The 21,978-nt window shown below is 34.9% G+C and overlaps 3 protein-coding genes and 1 pseudogene across 4 annotated transcripts; all 4 read left to right on the forward strand.

The window, feature by feature from the left end:
* Positions 1-11,890: 11,890 nt before the first annotated feature.
* On the forward strand, positions 11,891-14,161 carry LOC127448328 (gamma-crystallin M2-like; annotated as a pseudogene).
* A 159-nt stretch (positions 14,162-14,320) lies between these two features.
* LOC127448334 (gamma-crystallin S-1-like) lies at positions 14,321-15,383 on the forward strand. Its single transcript, XM_051710781.1, has 3 exons — positions 14,321-14,463; positions 14,565-14,807; positions 14,910-15,383. The coding sequence occupies exons 1-3, from the start codon at positions 14,455-14,457 to the stop codon at positions 15,180-15,182; spliced, it is 525 nt and encodes a 174-aa protein (XP_051566741.1). The 5' UTR covers positions 14,321-14,454; the 3' UTR covers positions 15,183-15,383.
* A 1,440-nt stretch (positions 15,384-16,823) lies between these two features.
* On the forward strand, positions 16,824-18,208 carry LOC127448327 (gamma-crystallin S-1-like). Of its 2 annotated transcripts, none has more exons than XM_051710775.1 (3): positions 16,824-16,888; positions 17,019-17,261; positions 17,454-18,208. In XM_051710775.1, exons 1-3 carry the CDS (start codon positions 16,880-16,882, stop codon positions 17,727-17,729), a joined length of 528 nt encoding a protein of 175 aa, XP_051566735.1. In that variant the 5' UTR covers positions 16,824-16,879; the 3' UTR covers positions 17,730-18,208. The 2 variants fall into 2 exon arrangements, with proteins under 2 accessions (XP_051566735.1, XP_051566734.1); XM_051710774.1 differs by having other exon boundaries at positions 16,831-16,866.
* A 2,517-nt stretch (positions 18,209-20,725) lies between these two features.
* LOC127448321 (gamma-crystallin M2-like) lies at positions 20,726-21,846 on the forward strand. The gene is made up of 3 exons (XM_051710764.1): positions 20,726-20,861; positions 21,034-21,276; positions 21,518-21,846. The coding sequence occupies exons 1-3, from the start codon at positions 20,847-20,849 to the stop codon at positions 21,791-21,793; spliced, it is 534 nt and encodes a 177-aa protein (XP_051566724.1). The 5' UTR covers positions 20,726-20,846; the 3' UTR covers positions 21,794-21,846.
* The last annotated feature ends 132 nt before the right edge of the window (positions 21,847-21,978 follow it).

Genomic DNA, 21,978 nt, shown 5'->3' on the forward strand with positions numbered 1-21,978 from the left:
CTTAAATAAAAAACAGTTTTTTTTTGCATGATCATTCATATTTTCAAAATCAATGCCAAAATTTCACAATTTCTGTCAGGGTATGCAAACATTTGAGCACAACTGTGCACAATTGCAGACTTTGAGATTTGCTAATGAAAATGTGATTTCGATTTTAGAAGTTCAGCCCTAACATATATGCTTTTCTTCAAACCTTAACTATTATAGAACAAAAAAGCCAAGATTCTCAAATATTAAATGCTGTCTGAACACAAGCAGCGGTACAAATTTTGTCCATATAATATACAAAATAAATAAAGAATCTTAATAGATACAGCTAGGCCCGGAAACATTTGTACAGTGACACAATTGTCATAACTTTGCCTCTGTACACCACCGCAATGGATTTGAATTGAAACAATCAAGATGTGATTAAACTGCAGACTTTCAGGTTTAATTCAAGGGGTTTGACAAAAATATTACATTAACCATAATTGACTTGGCCTGGCAAAGCTTCACAAAGGTGGAAACCCTTTCCTTAGTGATGTCCATGCATTCCAGATTTCAGGCAGTCACTGGATTCTCAACAAAGTATTAAAAGAAACTTTTTATTTATGATTATGTTAATTTGTTTCTTGAACTAAAGCTGAAAGTCTGCACTTCAATCACATTTTGATTGCATCATTTCAAATCCATTCTGGGGGTTTATAGAGTCAAAGTTATGAAATTTGTGTCACTGTCCAAATATTTCCAGACCAAACTGTATTTGATGCTAACTTTCAGAACCTGACACACTAGACAGCTTTTGTTTGGTACAATACAAATATTCACATTTGATATTATAGACCATGGTCCGTGGTATACAACGGGCTCACTTCCTTCGACATACTCCCACATTCATCCGTTATGACAAATGGAGAAATGGCATACTTACAAATGTATTCCTGTATGGAAGGAGTACATACTTTATCACAGTCTCATCCATCTTAACACATTTTAGTTCCTGGGACAAGTCTGTGAGAAGGAACACCCCTAACTGGCATGAATTTATTTGGTAGTCAAAGAAGCTTGAACAATGATTAAACTCATTATACACCAAATATAGAACCCCATCAACCTCAATGATATTCCGGACTATGCCTACTACACCATTATGATATATGCAGTTATCTTCTGTGGATACCTTGACACAAAAGTGTGGGAGACTAGCTTCTTTGTACTGCATGATTGGACATGTGGTGTGAGATGGTAGTGGACCCTCATTGTGTGGCTTTTTGAGTTTGGCTTTGTTTTGTTCATCTGCGCTGCAAACTGCATTTTCATGCTCTGACATTCGCCTCACAACTTTTGCAACTGGGAACTGAGGGCTGCGGATAATTTTCTGACCATGTTCTTTTACATCATCACTGAGATGTATAAGGCCATGCACATTGTACACAAGATTTTCCCTGCCATAAAGCTGTCCAGTGTTCTACATAAGACATGAGCAAGGTTTTTGCAAAATCACAAAAGATCACACAGAGATTTGGACATGCCAGTATGGATATGGCAACATAGAGCAACATGAAGTTGTTGTAAACTGGTGAGGTAAGAACATCAAGTAGTGCAACTGGCCTGGTATACAACAAAAATTGTCTATATTCAGTTGTCTTCCATCTATGTCTCTCTGCAACAGATCTAGGCTTTCTAGCAAATTCAGTGGGCATGTGACATTTGAAAGACAAAAGTGTTTCTGACAACCGAGTTATTTTCTTGGACGGCAAGCGGCACCTAAGTCGGCCACTGCTGCCTGCCCACAGCTCTAGGAGCTTCTTTGTGACTCCAAGGCAAACACAGCTGGTCCATGCGGTAATTATGTCGAGCAGGATATCCAAACGTTTGCCTGTCATTCATCGACCTCAAACATGGCTTATCATTTGAAACATGTTAGTAGCCTAACGTTAGCCACTTTACATGGCTGCTCGCTCTAACGTTAACCTAGATAAATGTGCGCTATTAGGCGCATATCTGTGCGGAGTGTGGAAGCTAAATTAGTACTATGCTTACTGCATGACATGTTTAACTTAACGTACATTTCTCTCTATAGGTGCATCCACTATACAGTGGAGATGACAAGTCAGCGTCGTCAACTTCATCTTTGCAGCCGAAACTAACTCAGAAAACACTAGTTTATTAATAAATTATTAAAATGTTCAGACAATCTACTTTCTTTTTTTCCATCACATTCATAATCATTACTTTTGCTGGTGCACTGCGGCAAGCTTTATGCGTGCGCTTGAGCGCTTAATTTATATTTTAAAGGCTCATTATTATGGTTTAGTATTTCTCTGTAATGTAGAACAATGTTAGCAATGTTACATATAATATTCTTGCTCAGTCCTGGAACTCGAACCATTTTCCGATGCCAGCACCCCAGTATATATTTAAGTAGTTAACGTTAACGTTAGGGCTGCACAATTAATCGAAAAACTAATCGCAATTACGATTACGCCTGCCACGATTATGTAATCGTGAAAACTGACCATTGCAGTGTTCAATTCAATGGTTTCTATTTACAGTGTGTTTTGCAGCGGTTGAGCATTCTAACCAATCGCTAACATGTCCGAATAGCAATGAAACGGCAATGGCCAATCAGAGCCACTTAAATTAGTTCTCCGTCCTATCAGTAATGACAATTGATCCTAATGCGCAAGTTTTAAACCATATGAATGCCCAGATTCTTACTTTATGTTCCACCTGACACTTGAAAAGAAACTGTAGAACAAGAACGAAAAGCACTTTGGAATTATTTTGGATTCATTGCATATTGCACCGCTCGCTTTGAACGTAGATATTAAATACACTGCAAATGAGAAACACGACAAAACTAAAACGATCCCGTTCTAATCGAGGCATAGACGCGGTGTAAATAATTGATTTATTATGCTGATTATACAGCTTTGTTTTTAATGAGAGCATTCGCGAGAGTGCAGAACTTAGTGCGGAGCGTCATTGGCTATGTTCAGACTGCCGCTAAAAATCCGATTTTTTGCATATCCAGATTGTATCCAGATGAGTTTTGATAGTCTGGACAGCAAAAAACCACATGAAATCTGATTTTTCCGAATCTGATTCAAACCACATCGGGAGGCTGTATAAAAAGTACTGAATAGGTACTCCCAAAAACAAGTCTTGTGCTATATAAAGAATAATATTCTGAGTGTTTTACAGTTGGTTTCATGTCTCTAGGTCAAACAGTCATTAACTACGTTTCCATCCAAGGATTTTTTGCGAAAAAAGTTTTAGCGCATCAAAATAAAGCTGATGGAAACGCAATTTATCGCTAAAATTTCTCAAGTGTCGACATAATATTTTTCCGTTTGACTCTAGCGCATAAACTCTATGTCGATACATCAAATGTCGCGAAAAACTGGTTTGGAAACACTTTTTGTCGAGAAAAATGTCATTAACGCAAAAATGTAGTCACATGATAGAATTTACCCCAATCGATAGCCTGTGTTAATCATGATGACAAGTTATACATCCTTGAAAGCCAATTTATTGTACGTGATTATGGATTGATCTGAACTGCATAAAGATCCGATCACTGCAAACATGACACTTCCAGAAGTAGCAACACAAATATCTCGTTTCAAGACATGCACATTTGACAAGTGCACGGAGAACAAATGAATGGCCACTGTTTGTGATTCATTTAATCCATCTGTTTATTTATTAAAGTTACTTTTACACACCAATCAAAATAATAGACGGCCCACAATACAAAAAACATATCATTTCTGTGCACAAATATGTTTTAAATTAAAAATATATGCACAATACTACAAGAAAAGCATCAGTGTGCGTTTTTGGAACACGAACATATTTTTTTCTTTTTATACCTATATATGCCTTTTCTTTACACAAACTTAAATTAGCCTTACCCTGTTCTGCAGACTAATAAAGTCGGCTGAGTGACATTTTCTACACTTCAAGACTATAAACTATCAGAGTTCACTTTCAGAAAACGAGCTTTTGAACATTTTAAAACGTTTAAATATTTTAAATCTAACCTTCTTTACCTCTTTTTGCTGAGCTTCTTCAGAAAATGTAAATTGCATTATGATGCTAAAATGAATTTGAGATGACAATCAAGTTTAGCTGGTCGTTAAAAGTTGCTGGACAAATATGCGGGACATAATGCAGTTGTGATGGCGATGCTTTAGACTAGATGATTGTTTAAAATAGCCTATTGAATATCAGGAATGTATCATATGTAGACCCTGATATTACACTGCATCAGTTTTTCTTTAATAGTTGTGCACACAGTATATACACATCGATGGATGGTCCTTTTACTAAGACCGAAAGATTTCCCCACTACTTGGTGCAGGTTGCCAGCTTGAACAGGACCATGACGTGTCGGAACCGGTGGCAACCTGTGATAGGCGCAACATCAGGACCGATATTACAGTCTTATCAGAAGGGCAACTGTTCCCTTTTGATTGCAATTCCTCGTCTTCTGACTGCATTTATTTGTGAATTAAAATGACAGTAAGCTGGCTAATTTCAATGAATTGTCTCAATACTCTCCCCATTTTACCAAAACTTAAGGGGGAAAAAAATTAGGGACATCTGGGAAGCGAATTAGCGATAAACACACATTTCTGAATGGAAACACCTTCAGGGCAGATTTCTTTTGCTCTAAACCAAAACTTATGGTTAACACCATTTTTATCGATAAAAGGCCATTTGAATGGAAACAGGCAGAAGATGGCAAATTTCACAAATTTGTTTTTACTCATTTTCACTTTGTCGACAACAAAATAGCGCGAAAAGTGGATGGAAACTAGGCTATTGAGTTTAATTGATTTATAGGGATAAATTAATTTGTATAAAAAGTACTGAATATTTACTCCCAAAAACAAGTCTTGTGCTATATGAAGAATAATATTCTGAGTGTTTTACAGTTGGTTTTATGTCTCTAGGTCAAACGGTCATTGAGTTTAATGGAGTTAGAATCTTACAAACATTTACACTACTATATTTATTTGAAAACATATAGATTGTAAATTCCACAAACAGAGCCTTGTGTCATGAAAGGGATATTTTTAAGAACATTTCATATTTGTTGTGATGTCATAATATCAAAAGATTAAATTGTTTAATTGATTTATAAGGCTAATAAATTTGATATGAATTTTTTTTTTTTTTTTTTTTTTTAAATTCAGCTTTGTGCTAGTCAAAGAAAACCTATTCATGCATTTCCAAGTTGGTTTGGCTTGTTTAATGGGTATTGTCGCAAATGTCAAACGAATGTCAAATATAAAACTAACTTTACCGCACTACCGGCTCTACCTTTGGTCAAGCTGGATGACGTGATGTAAACCAATCATATAATGCACCAACGTCAGTGGACGGTAAACAAACAGATACTGAAGGCAGATGGATAATTCTACATCTTAGTATTGATCTCTCTCACTTTATTATAGTGAATGTTTATGCCACTAACAATAAGCAGAAGAATAATATTTTGTTTTTAACAATTGAGAGTAAAATTAACCAAATGAGTTCTAAATTCCCTTGTGCAAAAATTATTTGGGGTGGGGACTTTAACACTGTTATGGATGAAGAAATAGACAGATGGCCTCCAAGAAACAATGAAAAAATATGTGGATTAAAACACATATGTGCAAGAATGGATCTTTTAGATATTTGGAGATATACATACCCGCACCAAAGAACATATACTTGGAGTAATAATGATTTGACTAAACACTCTCCTATTGATTTTTGGCTAATTTCTGCAGACAGTGCAAATAATGTTGAATTAGTTAAAACTGATACTTCAATATTAACTGATCATAAGGCTATAATGATTAAAATCAATTATGTTGGAGATCCAGTTGGTCCAAAAAAAGCCTACTGGAAGTTAAATAAAACCTTTTTAGAGAATGAATTGTTTAAAAATAAAGCTGTTGAAATTATTGGAAAAGGGCATGTACCCTTAATAAATTTGGTCACAATTGGGAATTAATGAAATTTGAAATAAGGAGCGTAGCTATATGTTTGGGGGAAAAAATTGCCAAAATAAAAAGAGAGAAAGAAAATAAATTAATTGAAGAGATAGTGAAATTATCCAGTAAGCAAATTTAAACAAATGAAGAACTTACACAATTGGCCTACTTGCAGTTACAATTAGACACAATTTATGAAGATAAAGCTAGAGGTGCCTTTATAAGGAGTAGACAGAAGTGGATGGAACAAGGGGAAAAGTACGCAAAATATTTTTTTTAATTTAGAGAAACGGAATTGTGAAATATCATCTATACGTAAACTCATGATTAATAACAGAGTATGTGAAAACAATAAAGAAATTGCTGAATATGTCACTCAGTTTTATAAAAATCTTTACACTTCAGATCCTTATAATGACATAGAAACAGATTTATTTTTGAGTAGAATTTTTGATACAACAAAGAAAATAGATGAAGAATTTAAATTATTTTGTGACAAAGATATTAAATTGGAAGAGGTTCAAAACTGTATTATGGGATTAAAAGATAATAAGTCTCCAGGGAACGATGGGCTTATTAGTGAATTCTATAAGCTGTTCAATATTCAGTTATCTCTTTTTTAGTAGCCATGTTCAAAGAATCTATAGCATACGGGGAATTACCTGCAACTCTTAAACAGGGTCTTATTACAATTATTCCTAAGCCTAATAAGAATACATTTTATATTGACAACTGGAGACCAATTACCCCTCTGAATAATGATGCAAATTTGTTTGCTCTGATTTTTGCAAGAAGATTAAAGAAAAGTCTGGAAGAAATTATTGATGAAGAACAATCAGGGTTTATGACTGGGAGACATATCAGTAATAATATTAGGTTAATTTTAGATATGATGGATTACAATTGTTACATACCAAATGATTCATTCATTTTATTTATAGACTTTTACAAAGCCTTTGATACCGTGGGTCATGAGTTTATGTTTAGACATATTGAATATTTTGGTTTTGGAGAATACTTCCAAAAAGCTATTAAAACTATTTACAATGGATGTAATAGTTCAGTCAAATTAACAACAGGTACAACTAGTAGATTTGAGATTAATCGAGGTATACAGCAGGGTAGCCCATTATCTCCATTCTTGTTTTTATTAGTTACTCAAATTATGGCCCTACACATAAAAAGAGCAGAATTTGAAGGTATTGGCGTATTAGGAAGAGTGTTTAAATTGTGCCAATTGACAGACGATACTACTATTTTTCTTAAAAATGACTTAGAAGTAATAAAGGTGGTTAATTGTATTAAAGCGTTTCTTCAGTATCAGGTCTAAAAATGAATATTAATAAATCTGTGCTGTTTTCACTTAAAACATGACATGTGATTTAACAGAATTAAATGGTATTCCCATTAAGCATACAGTTACATATTTAGGAGTTATCATAGATAAAGATGAGAATGAATGCAGTGTGCTTAACTTCAGACCTATAATTAACTAAATTAAAAGGAGATTTAATGTATGGGTTCAAAGAGATTTATACCTGAATGGAAGGGTTTTACTGTCTAAAGCAGAAGGGATATCAAGATCTGTTTATGTGTCTTTAGCCTTAGATGTGCCATCTAGTGTATACAAGGAATTAGACAAAATGTTATTTAATTTTCTATGGAGAAACAGACAACATTATTTGAGAGAGGACATTTTATGTAAGCAAAAGAGTAAAGGTGGGTTATCTGTGCTTACCTTTGAAACCTTGAATAATACATTTAAGGTTAATTGGTTAATTAAATTCATGAAAGAAAAGGACAGCATGTGGTACACATTTCCAAAGTATGTGTTTGATATGTTGGTGGCATATATCTTTTGTTGAGATGTGATTATTAAATAGATAAACTACCTATGAAATTAGCTAAGTTTCACAAACAAGCTTTATTAGTTTGGATGCTGGTGTTTAAGCACAATTTTTCCCTAAATAAATATATTATTTGGAATAATAGAAGTATTCAATATAAAAATAGATCCCTCTTCTTTAAAAGTTGGTATGAAAATAATATTGTGTTAGTTATACAACTTTTTAATTCAAACTGTAATTTGTTAATTTATAGTGAATTCTTGGATAAATCTGGGTTTTCAGCTACACCAAAAGAGTATGCTGTTGTGTTTGACGCCATACCTCAGCAGGTTACACATTTTGTAAGAGCTTGTGGAAGTGATATTTCTGAGACAATATATGTTAAAGACAGCATGTTTATAGGAGATATTGATATTCTTAAACACCATTGTACTAATAAACATATTAGAAATATTATAATAGATTAAACGGCTACTCATAAAAGTTCATTGTGGAACAATGTATTTAGAAATATAAACTGGACTAAAGCTTGGAATATTTGTGAAAAATATTGTTTAAATAATAAAGTAAAAGAGGTTACATTCAAAGTTTTACATGGTATATATCCAGCTAAAGGTGTATTAGAGAGATTTCATTTGGATATTGAATATTCCTGTGATTTTTGTTCAATAGAAAAATAATGTATTGTCCATTTTTTGTAATTGTGTAAGATTTTTTGGGTGGATATGGAACATTTTATCAGAAGGAAAACCAAAATTATATTCAAGCTTCATAATTTTGATATATGTATATATTATTCCAATGAAAATAATAATAATTATTTTATTTTTCTTGTACAACTTTTTATTATTTTGGGGAAGTTCCACATACATAAGAAGAAATGGTCAGGGTCCAAGCCAAATTTCATTCATTTTCTCCAGGAGATCAAGAACTACAGCACCTGTTTGGAGAATAGTCAACAAAAAAGCAAAAAAGACTTGTAGTATTTTTCGTGGCTACTTTTTTGATTAAGGAAATAATGTTCTGTACACTCTGGTATATTTCTGTATACTGTTGTATATTATATTCTGTTAATAAAAATAATTTTATATAAAAAAAGAAAGAAACGTCAGTGGACGGCCTTCATAGTTTTAATTTTATCAAAAACATCGATTTTTACATTTTCTTTACACAAAATGTATTATTAAATTGTAATGCTACACATTTGTTGATATAGGCTGGTGGTAATTTCACAAATGAGTCCTATCTGTCGCAACATTCTCTACACCGCCTTGTCTTATTAAACAGCATTTTTATCGTAGCAAACTCTACATATACTGTAGTTCACTACAAAAGTACACTGTTTAGTGTAAAAAATGTTGAAGATTAGCAGACAGGCTGTCGATTCAAGTGATAAACTTTTAAATTGGTTACCATAATTCTTCGCCAGAGTATATCTAGCGCTATATCAGCCAACACACGATTTTAGCTTCCTTATAAATCAACATTACGTCGATATTATATGTGTAGAACGGTTTATTAAAATGATATTATATGTTAGATTATCAAAAATATACTCACATTTGTAGCAAATTTATGCTGTTCTGGCGGTTAATCTAGCAGCTCCAAAAGCCCGCCAAGTGTCGTCACTAGATGTCGCAGCTAGCGCGCATGTCTTAAAAAAAAAAAAAACCGGTTCCCTTAACCACTTTAAGCTTGTTTGATTATATGAATTAAATCATTAATTACCAAATTTAGTTAAATTTAATGGATTAATTAAAGAAACAAACAACATCCATGATGAAATCAAAGTTAAGAAGAAAAAAGAGAATGTGGAAAAAAGCTAAAAAAAAAAAAAAAAAAAGCTTTAGAACTGATCTTCCAAAGTATATATAATGTGGCTAAATGTGCCCAAAATCGGGCCAAATCCGCACATCCAAAGCCTAGCCAAATCTGGCAACCATTACTGGGCCAGAGCTGGCTCACTTTTGGTGATCCGCTACCAGAACACAGCAGAGTGAGCCAACACTCAGCTGCAATTGGCCTGATTGTGCTGGTTAACTGCAGCTTGGAAAATTCCAGAAAATGATGCTAAGCCATTAGCTAATTAGTGTACTGAATTGGAGGTGTACCTGTGGATGTATTTTAAGGCTTACCTTCAAACTCAGTGCATCTTTGCTTGACATCATGGGAAAATAAAAAGAAATCAGCCAAGACCTCATAAAAAAAAATTGTGGACCTCCACAAGTATGGTTCATCCTTGGGAGCAATTTCCAAACACCTGAAGGTACCACGTTCATCTGTACAAACAATAGTACACAAGTATAAACACCATGGGACCATGCAGCCATCATACCTCTCAGGAAGGAGACACATTCTGTCTTCTAGAAAATGAACGTTGTTTGGTGCGAAAAGTGCAAATCAATCCCAGAACAACAGCAAAGGACCTTGTGAAGATGCTGGAGGAAACAGGTAGGCGAGTATCTATATCCACAGTAAAACGAATCCTATATCGACATAACCTGAAAGGCTACTCAGCAAGGAAGAAGCCACTGCTCCAAAACCGCCATAAAAAAGCCAGACTACAGTTTGTAAGTGCACATGGGGACAAAGATCTTACTTTTTGGAGAAATGTCCTCTGGTCTAATAAAACAAAAATTGAAATGCCCATCGTTATGTTTGGAGGAAAAAGGGTGAGTCTTGAAAGCTGAAGAACACCATCAACCGTGAAGCATGGGGGTGGCAGCATCATGTTGTGGGGGTGCTTTGCTGCAGGAGGGACTGGTGCACTTCACAAAATAGATGGCATCATGAGGAAGGAAAATTATGTGGATATATTGAAGCAACATCTCAAGACATCAGCCAGGATGTTAAAGCTCAGTCGCAAATGGGTCTTCCAAATGGACAGTGACCTCAAGCATACCTCCAAAGTTGTGGCAAAATGCCTTAAGGACAACAAAGTCAAGGTATTGGAGTGGCCATCACAAAGCCCTGACCTCAATCCAATAGAAAATGTGTGGGCAGAACTGAAAAAGCATGTGCGAGCAAGGAGGACTACAAATCTGACTCAGTTACACCAGTTCTGTCTGGAGGAATGGGACAAAATTCCAGCAACTTGTTGTGAGGAGCTTGTGGAAGGCTACTCAAAAAGTTTGGCCCAAGTTAAACAATTTAAAGGCAATGCTACCAAATACTAACAAAGTGTATGTAAACTTCTGACCCACTGGGAATGTGATAAAAGAAATAAAAGCTGAAATAAATAATTCTCTCTACTATTATTTCACATTTCACATTCTTAAAATAAAGTAGTGATCCTAACTGACCTAAGACAGGGAATGTTTTCTACAATTAAATGTCAGGAATTGTTAAAAACACCCTATGAAGGCTCCCAAGAATCTTTGCAGGACTGAAGACAAATGTCCTATAAGCAAATCTTTATTTGTATAGTTTATTAAACATTCCTGTCATTACACATTTAACATCCTTACTGGTGTTTCCTTATAAGAGATGATCTCTGACATCATGAAGCTTTTTTATTAATTTAATTTAAACATTTTATGTGTTGAGAAAATAGATGTTATTGCTTTTGTCAAAAGTTTTAATCTTTTTCTTCTCAAGACTTGTTTACAACCAGGTGATATGAAAGAGGGGTGAGTAAATAAAGTGGGTCATTTTAGAAATACCAAGATTAAAAGTTAGTTTTTCTGACTTTTAAATATTTGAAGATGTTCATATCTTTAGCATATTCAAGTAATGGAAGGTGTGTGTATGAATTTATTTCCCTATGCATTCTGATTATAAATAAACTGAATGAAGAAGATGCAGTGTTTTACCAGTTCTTACACAATATAAAATAACTTTTTTGAACACAATAAGAAGTATTACAGTACAATGACAATTTGTGATGAGTTTATCCATTCTCTGCCATAAGCAATACTTCAATAGAACATAAAACAGGTTTGTGTCTGGATCAAAACAGAGGAGGCCAGCTGAGGTCAGTAATTTGCCAGCTAGGAATTTTGATTTGATGAATCAGGGCTTTTAAATCTATGGATGGGATCAAGAGGTTGGCAGCACCACCAGGATGCCAAATCCCAGTCATTGAAATGACAAATAAAGTTTGATCCACTAAATGTTGATGGAGGTTTATAAAGCAGACCTCATGCCTTAATAGTTTGTTTGGCTGTTACTCTTGTTTAGGACTGTTTCCCAGGGCTTGCATCAAAATGAGTAAGGTAAATGAGACAGGGACAAAAAAACTATGTCAGATTTTACATTTCTTGAAAAAAGATGACTGTAGATTAGCGTTTGGGTCCAAATACATTGCAAGAGAACAATAATTTGTACATTTGACATCGAACATTTGTTAGCCATATGCCAACAAAAACTAATAATACATTGTATGACTTAAAAAAAAAAAAAAGACTATTACAGTTGAAATCTACATAAAATCAGTAGGCCATATATAACAAAATGCAGTTATTAGTAGAAAGTGTGGCATGAGTCGTTATTGCTTTATGACATTTCTTGCTTTCAGATTATCTTTTATGAGGAAAGAAACTTTCAGGGTCGCTCCTATGAGTGCAACACTGACTGCCCAGACATGAACCCTCATTTCAGTCGATGCAACTCGATCAGAGTGGAGAGTGGGTGTTGGGTCCTGTATGAGAAACCCAACTACTCCGGTTTCCAATATGTGCTAACCAGAGGGGAGTACCCTGACTATCAGCGCTAGATGGGCTACAGTGACACTATTTGTTCCTGCCGTACCTTTTCCCATGTGAGTAATGCTAATGTGAATGACCAAAGTCTTGCAACTGAAGAATAATTTTACTTGTTTATATGATGTTTACATAATGATTATAGGATATTGTCCAAGGCAGTGTCTCTCAACCAGGGGCCGGGTTCCACTGAGGGCCCTCAGCAAACTTCCAAAATGACTGAATGTGAAAAACCTATACAAATAAATTTTCAAGATTTTTAGTAGTGCAGCATGTGAGCTGACATCATACTTCTTATTTTAATTCAACAATTACCTTCAACAACTGCTCATTTTATTGAGGAACGTATAGTTCTTAAATATTGTCATAATTACAGCATAGGAACCAAAGGAAATGTCTAAGCCTAAATGGGGGACCATCAAATATTTTTTTGACAAGGGGACTTTGGAGATAAAAAGGAGGAGAACCACTCATCTATATCCTTTTAAAACTGTTTTGCATATTAGTACTTTAGTATATTATTTCATCCTTGCAGTTCACTGTTCTTTCACATAGATAACTACTTTGTGTAAACCTGACAACATGGCAAACTATGTACAGTATATTGTGATGTTGCATGCATTATACTGCACACATTCAAACCTCAGATCTTTTAAACCTTTGAAATAAATAAATAAATAAATAAATAAATAAATAAATTTGTTTTAATTATTTTGCAGCCAAGTGGTGGATCCTACCGTATCCAGATCTATGATCGGCCAGATTTCCAAGGTCAGATGATGGAATTCAGTGATGACTGTGAGTCAGTACATGAAAGTTTCCAGTGCCGCAGCATTCACTCTTGCAATGTCATGGAGGGCTACTGGACCTTCTACGAAAATCCCAGCTTTCAAGGCCGTCAGTTTTTCATGCCTCCTGGCGAGTATCGCAAGTTCAGCGATTGGGGTGCCACGTGTGCCACCATCGGCTCCTTCCACAGAATCACTGATTTTTAGAATCCACATTATTAAAATAATTGTGCCTTTCCTGGCATTGACTTGTCAATAAAATGTCACAAATCCATATGCTTTGCAGTGTATGAATGTATATTTATGTTGGAGGTGTGTTTTCCTCGCTCAAGATTATAGTGTTATATTACAGCTGACCATGTTCAAACACAAATTTCAAGCCAAATCACATCCGTGGGCATCTACTTTATTATAAAAATATATAAATAAATAAATACATTTGTATTGTATGGGATTGTTGAGATATCTATAACGATATAAAGATATTTAAATTTTTATATTTATTTTGAAGTAGTCAAGCAAGTTAAATAGAGCCAAGGCAGTTGGAAGCTGCCATTGGTTGTGGCAAGATGTATTGAAGGTTCTATATACAAAAGCAACAAACCCCTAGATTAAGAAATTCATTAGTAATAATTTCAATGGTTTTCTTAACTTAAAAGGGTTGTTGAAGCTGGTTGCTGATTCCTACTAGATCAACTTTAATACTGGCTACCTCATAGAACATGAATTATTTTAACAGATTTCCTCATGAAACATATACATAAACCTCCAATATCTGCCAAAGGCATTTAACAATTCCAAGGTCAAAACTATTCAGGTGTCTTTAAATGTTCTTATTTAAAGAGTCTTGTGATGAGAAATACCACAATAAAGGTAGAAAACTCATTCTTTTGTTGTGTTGTGTTCCCTGACCTTCCCAGCAGCTTTCAATGATGCAGCTTTTGCTGGAAAAACTAATCAAAGTGTTTGTTTAGGGTAAACAGGCAGTCATGTTTGCAATATTGCTGTACAGTTTCTGCTGACATGAGTACACTCTGATTTAAATGACAACACAAACATAGTACCATTATCTTCTTGGATATGTATTTATAGTTCCAGCACCACTTGGCATTGACACAGGAAAAAGTCCAAGCCTCCTGCAAACATGGGAAAGGTCTGTTCAAATTAGTGATATTTGTAATATTTGTAAATAATTCTTTTGCTGTGATGACCATGTCAAATGTGCTAATGTGTGTTGTTTTTTAAATGCTCTAGATTATCTTTTACGAGGATAGAAATTTTGGCGGCCGTCACCATGAGTGCATGAGTGACTGTGCTGACCTGCACTCCTACTTCAACCGTTGTCACTCCATCAGAGTAGAAAGTGGTTACTTCATGGTCTATGACAGACCCAACTTCATGGGCCACCAGTACTTTCTGAGGAGGGGCGAGTACCCTGATTACATGCGTATGATGGGAATGAACGATTGCATCAGATCCTGTCGTATGATTCCTATGGTAAAGACGGATGCTTATCCTTACCTAAAGCTATCAGTGGTCTTGTTTTGATAAAGATAAATTAAGCACTCAGCCTTAACTTTCTGTTGTTTTCCCCATCAGCATCATGGTTCTTTCAGAATGAGGCTCTATGAGCATTCTGACATGGGTGGCCGCATGATGGAACTTATGGATGATTCCCCCAACCTCATGGACCGCTTCCATATGTCTGACTTCAATTCCTGCCATGTGATGGATGGTCACTGGCTCATGTATGAGCAGCCCAATTATATGGGCAGGCACTTCTACCTGAGGCCTGGCGAGTACAGGAGGTACAGCGACTGGGGTGGAATGAGTTCCAGGATGGGCTCCATCAGACGTATCATGGACCTCTAACGAAAGGAGTCCTTGTGAAATGTCTGCTGTATGCCCTTTTTCACACACTAAATAAAATGGTGTCTGTGCTCAAGTGTATTCAGTTTTGTTCTTGCTCTCTCTACCTGGAGGGGTCACTGCCTGACGATGACACTTGCTATAGGCTGCCAGACTTCATCTCGCTGTTTGGAGAGCTGAATAAAACAATAGAAACATTTTCACCCAAGAGACAGGTGTCGAGTGTTCTGTCTGATTGTTTTGTATGTTAGAACTTACTCATGCAGAGTTACTTTATTAGATAAACGAAGTGTAGAAACATTTATATATGTATCATAATAATATGGCTTCTGGTCATTACATTGTTTAAATACAGTAGATATTCATAAAAAAATAGAAAATCATAAAAATTAAAAGTATAATCTAAATATTGGATGACTGACTCAAACCCTGAAATTGGTGATCTATAAACTATGAGCATTGTGCTCTTGAGAAAGGCGCTAACTGTAACCTAGTTTGATCCAGAAACTCCCTATAGTATAAGTGTACTGTAAACAGCTATGGATTAAGAAGTGTCTGCTAAATTACAAGTAATGCATTTAAAATTATGAGCACATTTTGAACAGATATATGAGATATTACAGATTATATGTTCAGGGATTATAGATATATGTTAATATTTTTTAAAATATATATTTATATTTATGCCTTTAAAACCAGCATTTATTTAACTATTTCCTATAACTCGTTTATAAGCCCCACAGGTATTTTTTTAAAACAAATTATGAAGTATAAAGTGCAAACTGTGCAAGCACTTGTGTGTAAAATAAAAAATGAAGTATACAGAAAAATATTATAATAGTAATTGTAAAAGTAATGACTAAGTAAACATAAACAAATAAAAACAAAAAATAAAAAAAAACTCATAATTTACTCACCCTTATGCCATCCCAGATGTGTATGACTTTCTTCTGCAAACACAAACAAAGATTTTTAAAAGAATATTTCAGATCTGTTGGTCCCCATAATACACGTGAATGGTAAGCGGAAATTTGAAGGTCCAAAAGGGACATAAAGGCAGCATAAAAGTAAACCATATGACTCCAGCGGTTAAACCCATATCTTCTGAAGCGATATGATAGGTGTGGGTGAGAAACAGATCAATATTTAAGTCCTTTTTTACTGAAAATCTACACTTTCACTTTCACATTCAGCTACCTACTGGTTGGGGCTGGTCAAAGGTGGGGATTGATAATAAAAAAGGACTTAATTATTGATCTAGGGTTCCCAAATATATCATGTTTAGCATCTTGCATCCTGCATTTTAAATATACATTATGACTTTGACATGAAAATTAAAGATCTTCATTTGTACATTACATGATGAACATTTCACAGTCTAAAAATACAGTCTTAAAAATGCACCTTTTCCAGTGTATTTATTTTGTCATTTACATTTCACAAAATGGCAGCAATCATTTTGACAACAAGATTAGACAATAGAAAATAAAAACAACATTTTTAACAAAAGAAGAATTAAAATAACTTTTTAAAACTAAACACCACAAAAGCATTCCTTGCAATTATAATATGAATAACAGACACAGTGTCGGCACTTTGTGTCCACTATATATACGAAGAGGTGCCCTTAATGAAATAGGCAGTGTCACACTCGCGTGGTACAACTGGACTGACAAAAATGGGAAAGGTAAAGCAATCCTATGAGGAAAGTAAGAAAGGCCATATGATATGCTGTTTACTTTATTTAGAGTGGTTTTACCATATACTGTATATGCATACATATGGACTACTATTTTCTCTTTTTTGATTATTATTATTATTCGTGTATGTGTTTTACAGATAATTTTCTATGAAGACAAGAATTTTGAGGGCCATCAGTATGAATGCAGTGGTGATTGTGCAGATATGCTCTGCTATCTTAATTGCTGTAACTCCATCAGGGTGGAAAATGGATGCTTCATGATCTATGAACAACCACATTTCAGTGGCCAACAATACCTGCTCCGTAAAGGAGAGTACCCAGAGTATGAGTGCTGGTTGGGAAAAAATGACTTTGTCTGCTCCTGTCGTGTTATTCCCATGGTGATTATACTCATGCTTTTTAATAGGTTAATTTATATTATCAATTCTGTTTACTTGAGAGATCTATATTAAAAGCAATTTTAAAGTTCACTGAATAAATTCTGCAAGTTATGCAACCTAAGATGAGTGAAAATGTGTTGTATCACAAAACGAATTTGATATACACACACTTTTTGCCCTTCTGTCTATCAGACACAGGGATCTTCCCATGAGGTGAAGCTTTTTGAAAGAATGGAGTTTGGAGGTCAAATGATGGATCTTGTGGACGACTGCCCTAATGTGATGAACATTTTCCATACAAACAATATATTCTCCTGCAAAGTAGTAGGTGGAAACTGGCTCTTCTATGAACATTCCAACTACAGAGGCAGGATGTATCTTATAAGGCCTGGAGAATACACCAGATTTACTGAATGGGGAGGCAAGAGTGCCTGCGTGGGTTCCATTAAACGGATCATTGATTACTAGAGTTAACTTTACCATTCTTCATCTCTGCTGGCTGCTCTAAGTAAAAACTGAAAGGAATCTTGATTATGTCCATTGATAACCAACAGATCCTATATTTGAGAAGCATTTTACAGTACTTCTGTTACTAGATTTATGTTCCAATAAATATTCTATTTTCTATTATTTGTTTATTATCAATGTCATATACAGTACACGTTTATAAAAACAGTAATTAAATGTATTTGATAACTGGAAAGCATATTTCACTTACTCTTATATATAGACTTAACATTGGCAATATCAGCCTGTGTTACTCAACATGGGTTTGCGAGCTTCTGTAGTCTCTGTGCTTTTAGTTATATATTATATTTCTTATAATATAAAAAATATTATTATTCCTTTATTTCCGGTCAAAAAATTAAATTCATAGTGGACAGTAACTTTTTCATACACTAAGTGTCTTTCTACTGGGAAATAACATACTAATTAAACAAATGCCAAAGCCTAAATATGACTGCACTTTCCTTTATTTATTTTTTATTTTGGGTTCTCTAATGCTTCACAACAAATGATTACATGATCTAGAATTGTGCATCTCACATCCAGAGTTGTATTTTACAGAGTTATATAAACCATTCATTAGTCATTTGATATCTTTCTATAACAGGGTTTCCCAAACGGGATTTCGCGAAGCCCTGGGAGTTCTTAAGGTAAAGCCCAAAGTATAGTTCGATTTTGACGCGAACACTCAGCGTCTGCGTACAGTCGATCAGATTGCGAAAATCAAGTACTTGTAATTGGATTACATTTTAAAATACTCTTAAACGGACTACAGTTACTTTCCTATGGATTACATGATTACATGTGAATAAGGCAACGGCAGTAAATTTCTCTTTTTTAAATCTATTACATTTTCACTCAGCCTCAGTCATTTCATATTCACAAAGTAATCCACTTGCATTAGCGGTGTAAAAACAGTTTTAGTTTTGTGAATTGCTTTTGTACTCAATTTCAAAATGCACCTTTTCTTCAGTGATAACTTTGAGGCCATTTTTGTGACGTTGATTCCCAAATATAACTGGTCTGATCTCTTACCACACAAGGATGGCATTTGTAAAATAGTGAAATTGCATGACCACATTTGTGTAACGTGCCCTGGGAACCTGTCCATATTTCTAGAAACTTCCATAAGAAATGCAAGTGATATCAAATAAAAGAGTTAGGTTGGAAGTAATCCAAAGATAATCTAAAAGTAATCCAAAAGTAATCATATTAGATTACACCAAAAATTTAATCGGCGAGATTGCGTTACTGATTGCAATTTTTGTCATGTAATTTGTAATCAGTACCCGATAACAATTCAGAAGTAATCTGCCCAGCACTGCTCCAGACCTCCTCACACACGTGTTCTTGACGTGTACACGTGTTTGTTTACCTGAGATTACTTCTTTTTCTAGCGCATCTTTGTGACAACAACTGCTAAAATGTGAGTGTTGCAAATAAATCCAGGTGCATGCGCATTCAAAGACACGTGGTTCGAAAAATTGGACTGCACGTTCAGTACTCGAGCAATCTGCTGCTGACGAAAATTGCGTCACGCGTCCTGTACGCGGATGCTCTGTGTTCAGATCTGACCAAAGTATAGGCTTATGAAAATATTTTCATCATTAACCGATTTTAAAAATCATTGACGAATAATTACTTTTATTTTCTTTTAACCAACCTTGTGTCTTTACATTAAAGAGTGCAATTTTCTTACCGTCAATCAGTTTTATGAAAGCATGCACTCTTGCTCTCTTTCTCACACAAAAACATTCACAGCGCACCCATGGAGAGAGAGTATGTGCTCTCATGCAATCGACAGTGATAAAAAATGGCACTTTTTAATACAAAAGTAAATGACATTTAACTCTCCATACAAAGTTATAACATAACATAATTACTTACATTATCAGCAACACAATCATGTTTTAAAAGTAACCTTCATTATCTTGATATTATTTGCCCTGTAGTCTTGAAAAGCAATTGATGTCTAAACCTCCTTGGCCTGTAGGCTACTGTTAACTGCTTGTGTGTTGGTTCCAGTTTACGGAGACTTCAGATGGGTCTTAAAGGTGTCATTATTTTAAGTTTTGGCAGCCGTGCAAGGAAGTAGGCGGCTACTTCCTTGCACAGCTGCCGAAACTTAAAATATAGGCTAATCATGTATAATTTCTTAAACAAATATAAATATAATATTTCATTTCCTAAAAATGTTTCATGAATTAAGGGGGACATGACCCCCACCCCAGGTTACAATGTCTGCTACAGCCCTCGCTTTGTTAACTCAATGAAAATACATTTTTAATTATTGAAAATGTAAACATTAACTTTATCATATCAAGATATCAAATATACGTGCACAAATGGAATTACATACTTTAAAAAAAAAAAGTAAAAAAAAAAAAGTAAATGATTTCAGGAAAATGAAAACAGAAATGACAAATAAAAATAGGCCATTTGAACGTTTTTTTTTTTTTATTGGTAAATTTTACTATTGTGACTGTAGTGCGATCTCTGATTGGGTTAGAAATGCCAATGGCGAATTACTTGTATAAATGTATAAATATAATAAGAAAAGAACAATAGATGTAATAAAGGTTCATTAAAATATAACAATATTAAGAAAAAATATGCAATGATGTAAAATTAATTATATTTCAAAATGTTAAGATTATTTCAAATATCAGGGGGTACTTCTAGGAAATGATTTAGGTCAAAGAAGTTTGGCTAAAAAAAAAAAAAAAAAAAAAATTGGGAACCCCTGTTCTATAAGATTTATTTATTTCAGATTTTTTATGCTTCTGCATTGATTAACTGTGCTGATGTCGGACAGATTGAAGTGTCTGCTAGCTAGAGTGGATGGGTCCTATGCATTTTGATGAATAGGGAAAAACTGAACCAAGGCCAGGCTAAACATAACCAGATTGTTTCATTGCTCCCCTGATTCCAGCCCCTATTACTTTCTCCCATGCTAGATTTATTTGAATGACAATACTTTATGCTGTGCAATCACTCAGCTGCTTCTACAGTAGGTTTTATAAAAGACAGTGATAAACTGAGTGCCACTGTTGCGCAGCAGCCCTGCCAGGTGCCAACATGGCTATCGGAAAGGTAAAATGGCAACTCTCATGTCATAGACTAATACTGTCATACATTATGGTTATAAACTCTACAACAGTTGCAAGTTCCTATAATTGCTATTGCCAGGTCATGGAATAGTAATGCAGAGTTAAAACTGGTTTGCATCTGTCAACTGAATTACTGTACTTTTAATCTTTATCAGATCATCTTCTATGAGGACACAAACTTTAAGGGCCGCTATCATGAGTGCAGTAGCAACTGTGCAGATCTGCACCCTTCCTTCACCCAATGTCACTCCATCAGGGTAGAGAGTGGCTGCTTCATGGTGTATGAGCATCCAAATTACATAGGACAGCAGTACTTCCTGCAGAGGGGCGAGTACTCTGACTGTCAGCGTATTATTGGTTTCAGTGACTGTATCAGATCATGTCGTATGATCCCCATGGTGAGTGTCTGAACTGTGGGACATAATCCAGCAAGTAACAATAAGGAATGATAAAAAACATTAAATAAAAAAAAATTGCAAAAAATGTTTCAGAAATGTGTACAAAGAGTACCATTATCATAAAATGTCCAATAAATTACATTATATAAACTATCTAATAATAAAAAGTTCTCAAATAAATGTGCTGTGAGATAATTGTCACATTAATAGATATACAATATTCAAATGTGTTTTCTTGCAGTACAATGGCAACTACAGAATGAGACTATATGATCGGGCTGATATGGGAGGACAAATGATAGAACTAACAGAAGACTGCCCTAACATCACAGACCGCTTCCACACATCTGACATCCACTCCTGTCATGTGATGGATGGCCACTGGCTTCTATACGAGCAGCCCAACTATAGGGGACGAATGTACTACGTTGGACCAGGTGAATACATGAAGTACGGCGACTGGGGAGGAACAGGCCCAAAAATTGGATCCCTCCGAAGAATCACCACTTTAAACTAGTCTACATGTTTTGCGCTGCAGCACATGCACTAAATAAATTCTCTTGATTGAAACCCTTGCTTGTTTTGGTTATTGTTTTTGTTTTAGTGTTTTCATGTGAAATTAAACAACAATTAGCTATTCTAAACTTTTTACCAGACTGGAAATTATTCATTGTCTATCACACAGTTTATACTTTTGGCTGA

The sequence above is a fragment of the Myxocyprinus asiaticus genome, chromosome 11 (genome assembly GCF_019703515.2).
Source record: "Myxocyprinus asiaticus isolate MX2 ecotype Aquarium Trade chromosome 11, UBuf_Myxa_2, whole genome shotgun sequence".
NCBI classification, from domain to species: domain Eukaryota; kingdom Metazoa; phylum Chordata; class Actinopteri; order Cypriniformes; family Catostomidae; genus Myxocyprinus; species Myxocyprinus asiaticus.

Excerpts from the sequence above, each read along its gene's own strand:
- LOC127448321 (XM_051710764.1), top strand. Across the intron at positions 21,277-21,517 it reads CATGTCGTATGATCCCCATG|TACAATGGCAACTACAGAAT; the intron begins GTGAGTGTCTGA and ends GTTTTCTTGCAG.
- LOC127448334 (XM_051710781.1), top strand. Across the intron at positions 14,808-14,909 it reads CCTGTCGTATGATTCCTATG|CATCATGGTTCTTTCAGAAT; the intron begins GTAAAGACGGAT and ends TTTCCCCATCAG.
- LOC127448327 (XM_051710775.1), top strand. Across the intron at positions 17,262-17,453 it reads CCTGTCGTGTTATTCCCATG|ACACAGGGATCTTCCCATGA; the intron begins GTGATTATACTC and ends TCTGTCTATCAG.